This window comes from Trachemys scripta, chromosome 4 (genome assembly GCF_013100865.1).
Source record: "Trachemys scripta elegans isolate TJP31775 chromosome 4, CAS_Tse_1.0, whole genome shotgun sequence".
In the NCBI taxonomy this organism is placed as follows: Eukaryota; Metazoa; Chordata; order Testudines; family Emydidae; genus Trachemys; species Trachemys scripta.
Genome location: NC_048301.1, coordinates 42,203,391 through 42,211,103, shown reverse-complemented (window position 1 = coordinate 42,211,103; position 7,713 = coordinate 42,203,391). Strand labels below are relative to the sequence as shown.

General features: G+C 48.0%; 1 protein-coding gene across 1 annotated transcript; it reads left to right on the top strand.

The window, feature by feature from the left end:
- Positions 1–1,814: 1,814 nt before the first annotated feature.
- FOS (Fos proto-oncogene, AP-1 transcription factor subunit) lies at positions 1,815–5,184 on the top strand. The gene is made up of 4 exons (XM_034769274.1): positions 1,815–2,156; positions 2,808–3,053; positions 3,434–3,541; positions 3,693–5,184. Exons 1-4 carry the CDS (start codon positions 2,016–2,018, stop codon positions 4,320–4,322), a joined length of 1,125 nt encoding a protein of 374 aa, XP_034625165.1. The 5' UTR covers positions 1,815–2,015; the 3' UTR covers positions 4,323–5,184.
- Positions 5,185–7,713: the final 2,529 nt, after the last annotated feature.

The following is a 7,713-nucleotide window of genomic DNA, read 5'->3' as shown; positions in this document are numbered from 1 at the left end:
GTGAGTAACTGCTCCATAACACCAACTGGGATACACAGCATTTGATTTACTTTGTAACTAAGTTTGTTGGGTTTTGTTGTATAATAAATATTGTTTTTAAGAAATAATTTAATATGGATATGATCTAAAGTATTCTATGTTCACATATCAGGTATAACTTGCACCATTGTCTGCTTGGATACAAACAGATGCTATTCAAATCTTTGCAAGAGATATGGTATTTTCGTGGATGGATTAGAAACCTGGACCATGGTATGGGTTGGATCCAAAGCCCAGTAAAGTCAATGGGAGTCTTACTGTTGACTTCAATGGGTTTTGGATAAGGCCCATTGCACAGGTAATCACTAGATAACAACTCTTTTTATAGTGCTCATAAAACTAAATGCAGAAAATGTGTGAGATATGTATTAAACAGAGTTCCGCCAGTTGCAAGTTTTATTATATAAAAGCATTTTAAAGATGAACAAAAATGTGATAACTTTTCCCCAAATACTTTAAAATGTTATAAAAGTGAAAGGCACAGTATCAGGCTCCTTGTAATGGCAGTACCACACAACAAAGAAAATTGTTATACAGGTGTGAAGAAATCTACTTAGTTTATGACACTTTGTATACCATTAACAGACTTATTATATGGAATGCACATATTAACTTAGAAACTCAAACTTGGACTCCAACATGAAATGTTAGATAAATTGTAACTAAGACAACACCAGATCCTTAAATATGTTGGATAAAAATACAACACAAAATATGGGCTTGTCACCTAAAAAAACAAAACAACGCTCCCAACTCAACTATTCCTTTCTTCATCATCAATAACTCTTTAACCTCTAAACTATAATTTAAAAGTTCCCCTAACAAGCAACAAAACACAACAAACCTTCTTCCCTAAATAATAGTAAAGACAATTGTTTTCCATCCACCTTAAAAAAGCATCAAGAAAGCTACCTAGCTTACCTTGTGATATTAAAACAAACGTTAACAATAAAATAAAGATAATGGAACTAACAAGACTGGCCTCATATCCCTGCTCACTCACATTGCTTTCATGCCTCATTTCCCCTTTCTCAGCCTTCCTCTGTATTTTGTCTATTAAGACAGCTGAGTCCCTCGGGGCAGGGACCTTGTCTTCAGACTTGTCTGTAAAGTGACAAGCAAGTTTAATACCATGTGATCATAGCAACAGCCGAACTTGTTTAGAAATATTTGAATGGGGGTGGGAGGAAGCAGGTGCAGATGGCAGGAGCTGGTCTGTAAAAGTCACCTCTGGAAAGGTGAATAAACTCAGCGGAGGCTTCTGTAACTAACCTAACACGATTCTCCTTGTGGGAGGGAGGGGCGCTATTGCAGCAACTTATGCGTGGCCCGCCGCCTCATCAGGAGGACCTGTTGCTGCAGTGTATTCAGTGCTGAACAATCTGCCCACTCTCTCTCTCTCACACACACACAGTCGCGCGCGCGCGCGCCGCACTTGGCTGCAGCCTGGAGCGGTTCCCGTCAGTCACACCCCCTTGCACAGGATGTATCCCATATAAGGATATCTGCGTCAGTGGGTTCCCGAGCTGGGACTGTACCATTGTGGAAGGGGGGACACCAACAGCCTTCCCTGCCCCTGAGCGGCCCAGGCCCCCTGAAGACCCTCAGTGTAACCACCTTGACATGGCGTGGGGGGCAATGGAGTACGTAAAAGATGGAGGAGGGAGGCGGGAGTTGTGGGGAAAGCTTAGAGGCGGCGTATCCCCGCCATCCCCCCCCCGAGGCTTTGGATGTGCCAGTGGTGACATAGGATGCATTCAGAAAAGGACAGTTTAAAAGGCTGGGGCGCCGCACTCTACTCTAGCAGCAGAGCTAATCTGAGTGACTGAGACGGGAAAGAGACGAGAGATACGGCTGGGGACAGAGAAACCCGTCTGCACGGACAGAGGGACAGTCAGCCCGGACAGACACACAGACAATCAACCGGGACAGCCTCACCGCCCAGACGGGGTTTGGACAATCCTAGCCTAGCCGACATGATGTACCAGGGCTTCACCACCGACTATGACGCGTCTTCTTCCCGCTGCAGCAGTGCTTCTCCGGCCGGGGATAGCCTCACCTACTACACTTCCCCGGCTGATTCCTTTTCCAGCATGGGCTCGCCTGTCAACCAGCAGGTGAGGGACCGGGACTCTGGCTGGTGATTGCCTACGGGGCAGTGACGCCTGAGGGGTGGGAGAGTCGCAGAGGGGAATTGTCTGCGCCTCCAACCATCGCACACGGATAGACAGGGCAGCTCAAGTGCAGAGATGACCCCCCACGTCAGGAAGGGTCTGTCCTGCACGGGGTGCACCTCTTCTCCTGGCTGCCTGTGCATGAGTGGGGAAGGAGACCGCAGTCTAGTCCCTTGTCCTGGGGAATTAGTGGGGGCTGGGTTACCCTGGGATGTGGGGGAAGCCGCAGTGTGGCCACGGGCCCTGCCCAGGGAAGGGGGATTGTGGCCCAGATTCAGCTCTGCAGCGGGTGTGTAAAGCCGTTTCATTGATAAAACGAGAGTTCATTGAGGAGACTCCGGAGCGGCGCCTGCGTCAGTGCAGACGTCAGGGATATTTATAACAAACCCCCTTTTCATGTGGAGTCTGATGATGGTAGCGCAGCGCCTGAGCCAACCTGGCTCCGGGGGCTGCAGGCCTGGCTTAAAATAGCACAGAATTAAGCCTCTGGGGCACTGTGTCGGATACAGCCTGCTGAGGGGGTGCAGGGCAGGGGGTTCCCCCTTATCTAGTTGTATATGTCTCTCCCTAATATCAGTTCCCTTGTGTTTTCAGGATTTCTGCACGGATCTCACTGTCTCCAGTGCCAACTTCGTACCGACAGTGACTGCCATCTCCACAAGTCCAGATCTGCAATGGCTGGTGCAGCCCACCTTAATCTCTTCAGTGGCACCATCCCAGAACCGGGCCCATCCCTACGGGGTCCCTACTTCTCCAGCCAGCGCCTATTCGAGGGCTGGCATTGTCAAAAGTACAGGAGGCAGAGGGCAAAGCATTGGCAGAAGGGGCAAAATCGAACAGGTGAATACACAGCTCTTTGCGATCACCCCAAAGTAGCATCTGGGCAGGGGGAATAGAGCAGGGGCTAGTTCTGCTTAGTGGCTCTTAGAGAGCTGTCAGCAGACACTGCCCCAACAGTTGCATTGAATTGGGAGGGGAGAGTGACAACCAGGGATAACCCGGATCAGCTCCAATAGGACTGTCCGAGGGACCGGAGTTCGCTTTGTTCTCCTGCTCAGGACCTAACTTGATATGCAAGTCTCACGCAGTCTGTGAGAGCACGTTCAATATGGCTCCAGCGGCGGACACCCGGAGAGGGAGCTCGGTCTGGGGGTGGTGGGGCTGCCAGGGATCATCGGCGAGGGGTGGCAGTGGATACTAACGGTGCTCGTTCTCAGCAGCTGTCCCCAGAGGAAGAGGAAAAGAGAAGGATCAGGAGGGAAAGGAACAAGATGGCAGCAGCTAAGTGCCGCAACCGGAGGAGAGAACTGACAGACACGCTGCAAGCGGTAAGTTCTCCCCCCACGTCTCTTAGCCCCCACCTCGCTCAGACCCCTACCCCAAGCCGGGCACGAAGTACCTGTCGTTCACCCCCTCCCCCCAGGGGCACTGGGCATGGCTGATGCTCTGTGTCTCACTCCCCTCTCGTTGTGCCCGCAGGAGACAGATCAGCTGGAGGAGGAGAAGTCCACGCTGCAGACTGAGATCGCTAACCTGCTGAAGGAGAAGGAGAAGCTCGAGTTCATCCTGGCTGCGCACCGGCCAGCTTGCAAGATCCCCGAGGAGCTGCAGTTCTCCGAGGAGCTCACTGTCTCCTCGCTGGACCTCAGCGGCCTGGGCGAGGCGCCTGTGCCCAGCCCCCCGGAGTCTGAGGAGGCCGCCTTCGCCCTGCCCATGCTGCCGGAGGCCGCTCAGCCCGAGCCCCTCCCTGAGCCTCCCAAAGCAAGCAGCAGCCTGGAGCTGAAGCCCGAGCCCTTCGATGAATTTCTCTTCCCGCACTCGTCCCGAGAGACTGCCCGCTCCGTGCCCGACATGGACCTGTCCGGCTCTTCATCCTTCTACACGGCGGACTGGGAGCCCCTGGCGGCCGGGGCGTGCGGGGAGCTGGAGCCGCTCTGCACCCCGGTGGTGACCTGCACCCCCTGCCCCAGCACTTACACCTCTACTTTCGTCTTCACCTACCCCGAAGCCGACTCCTTCCCCAGCTGTGCAGCCGCGCACAGGAAGGGCAGTAGCAGCAACGAGCCCTCCTCCGACTCGCTCAGCTCCCCGACCCTGCTGGCCTTGTGAGGGGCCGCAGCTCCAGGGCACTGACTGCAGGGCGAGGGGCGAACACGGCGGAACCCGAGCCTCCTAGCTGCTGCTGCTGTGTGTGGGGGGCCTTTCACTGCAAAAGATCCACCTTCTTCCTGGGGGGGTTCCCGGAGCGCTACACCCCAGACCTGGGGAGGGCAAAGCGTCTTTCTCCCCCTGGGCGAGCGTAGGCCGGTCCGGCTCTAAAGGACCCTGCGAAGTGATCCGCAGCCAGGCCTCAGACCTCTTCCAGAGATGTAGCAAATAGCATGGAGTTTGTCTTGTCCCCAGTGACCCATCCATGAGAGCTGGTAGTCTGTAGCATGTCCAACATGGCTGGGTTGGTGACTCCCCTTCCCTACTTAGTATTCACTAGCATTAATTAATCTCTTGGTTTAATGATTGGAATTTAACCTGGTGCTGGGTATCTCCAACTCGTATCTAGTGCAGCTGATTTAACAATAACTACTGTGTTCCTGGCAATATCGTGTTCTGATGACTTTAGCAATGACCCATCTTAACTGGGAAAAGAGACTATATCTTATTTTCTAGTAGATAGAGATAAATAGCTATATCCATGTACTGTAGTTCTCCTACATCAATGTTCATTGTAACTGTACTGATCATGCGTTGTTGAGGTGATCTGGATGTTCTGACATAAGTTTTCCATGAAAACGTTTTTATTGTGTCTTTAATTTATTTATTAAGATGGATTCTCAGATATTTATATTTTTATTTTATTTTTTTCTACCTTAAGGTCTTTTTGACATGTGGAAAGTGAATTTGGATGAAACTTAAGCATTGTTTGCTTATTATTGTTCAGAGACATTGTCAATAAAAGCATTTAAGTTGAATGCTATACCTGCTTTGGGGTTTTTAATAGAACTTCTGTAACAGCCAAGTGCTGTAAAATGTGACACTCACTACTTAATAGTGAAGATACTAATTACCCTGGGGTTCAAATGTACTACTTCCTAATTTCTATATACAAACACTTCAATCTCCCTCATCTGCTGCCTGTCCCCTCACTTTGCAGGCAGGCATAAATTTTGCTGGCCTTCAACTGTGGTCTAGGTCAATGAAAATCTAAGATGGCTAGTAGCCACCTTCCAATTTCAGAGGGAAGCAAGGTCAAGGCTAGATTGATTATGGAATAGCTGAATTTAAATTATTCAACATTTTGGGGGGAGGGAATGTAGCCTCACTTTCTAGGGTGCTGTTTTTCACACTGATTCTCATCTTGTCTGTCTGGAAGGACATTGTTCTTCCCCCTTCAGCAACTCTTTCTCCTTCTGGTTTTCTTCATCTTTTTTCCCCCAGTATGGCCTTCTCCCATTCCTTATATCAAAAATGATCAGCAATACCACCGTATGTATTTAACACTGACCTCATCACTGTGTCAGAGTAAATATTCCAAACAGATGGAGAAGGGAAGCTGATACTCAAGTCAATATTTTGAGGTAGTCAGAAACACATTCTAGTTTGTGTTCAATAAACACTTGCCATATTTCCTTTGCAACCAGGGGGGCTGGAAACTCACTCTTACAAGGCAGTCTAGGTTCTGCAGAATCTAATACTACAGAAACCATTAACTCCTGTCTGCTCCTCTTCTGTAACAAATACTGCCGTAGCAAAATCTGAGCATGTGCCTAAAGTGTCTCCTATACCACAGTTCTAATGGCAGTAAATGTTTGTATATTAAAGCAATTTTGGCACTTCCCTTTTACTTTGTTCCCTCCCTCACTTCCCATTAGCCTTATTTATATCCCCGCTAAGATGGATATGGTTATATATTTTCTATCAGGTGGGAGAGCCCAACTACTATGTGGATTTGTTTCCCTCCAGGTGGGCCTGTCTTAAAATAGACTTTCCCCTTTACTTAAGGTGCGTTTCTCTCCTCTCCCCTTCCCGCCCCTTGCTTGGGCATAGAAACTCAGCTCTTCTGAAGGGGGATATCCAACCTATTAAAAGTAATTTGGAATTAAGCAGATTTCAGCACTGACTATGGGCTTGGATGCAGGAAGGCTATTCTACTGTATCCCTAAAATCCGGTGATAAGATGGTTAAAAACCTGATGGTAATGATGAATGAGCAAGGGCAACAAAGAAGGCTCTGGTCTAGACTAATCTCAGAAACTGTGTCAATGTCTTAAGAGGCACAGATTTAGCTAGAAGGGTCACCTGTTTAAAACAAACCAAAAAAACCCCCTTTTTCTTTAAGGAATCAATTCCCCCACCCAGCAGTTACTTTCACATAAGAAATCATTGCTATTTCTAAATGAGTGTGAAGCCCAATCAGGGGCCACCCATGTCCCTTAGGTAACTCTAGAAATTCTGCAGAGAAAGAAGCCTGACATGCTCCCCAGATGCTGCATTTGTCCTGGGCAGTGATGACTGAAACCAACTAAATCATCTATAGCTTCCAGCCTAAGGTAACTGGTGATTCTTCTAGAGATAGCACTAGGAAAGCTCCTGAGGCAGGAATGTCTTGCTGGCCCCAGTAGCATTTGGTTACCTGTACTGAAAATGCTTGAGTTTTTTTTAGTATGCACTGAACTCAGCACCTGCAGGAATGCTTTAAATGTTGGAAGCCATTATGGCCATTCTGGGTTTAGTTAATTTAACTCCCATTTTCTCTGGCTTCCACAGTATGTTCTGCCTCTTCCCCCAAACTGTAATACAAGGGCAGGCATGTACAGAGTGCACCATACTTTGTATCCATATTGCAGCTTCACAGCCTCTTAACACGAAGTAACTTCCCGCTTTACAACATTAAACAGGAATCTACCATTATCAGAATATGATAGATCTCAAGCACTGATCCTAGGTCAGGGGTCAGCAACCTTTCAGAAGTGGTGTGCCAAGTCTTCATTTATTCACTCTAATTTAAGGTTTCGTATGCCAGTAAAACATTTTAACATTTTTAGGTCTCTTTCTGTAAGTCTATAATATATAACTAAACTATTGTTGTATGTAAAGTAAATAAGGTTTTTAAAATGTTTAAGAAGCTTCATTTAAAATTAAATTAAAATGCAGAGCCGCCAGGACCCGGGCAGTTTGAGTGCCACTGAAAATCAGCTTGCGTGCTGCCTTTGGCACACGTGCCATAGGTTGCCTACCCCTGTCCTAGGTCCTACTCTCAGACATCAAACACTTAGAAACTGGTACTTTCATATTGCCAATCTATTTTACATGAAAAGTGCCCGGCCACTATGGTAATGGGCAGCAGTACCAAACCATGAGGTGACACATAGATATAGCTCTAATATTCTGCTAGTTGTTTGACAAACAAGTATCAAGGTGAGGTCCATGCATCAGTTTACAATCTAAACTCTCCTAAAAGGTGAGGTGCTGGATTTTGGCAAAGTACCTAACAAAGCATAGATCAA

Excerpts from the sequence above, each read along its gene's own strand:
- FOS (XM_034769274.1), top strand. The coding sequence starts at position 2,016 with ATGATGTACCAGGGCTTCACCACCGACTATGACGCGTCTTCTTCCCGC. Across the intron at positions 3,054-3,433 it reads GAAGGGGCAAAATCGAACAG|CTGTCCCCAGAGGAAGAGGA; the intron begins GTGAATACACAG and ends CGTTCTCAGCAG. Across the intron at positions 3,542-3,692 it reads TGACAGACACGCTGCAAGCG|GAGACAGATCAGCTGGAGGA; the intron begins GTAAGTTCTCCC and ends TTGTGCCCGCAG.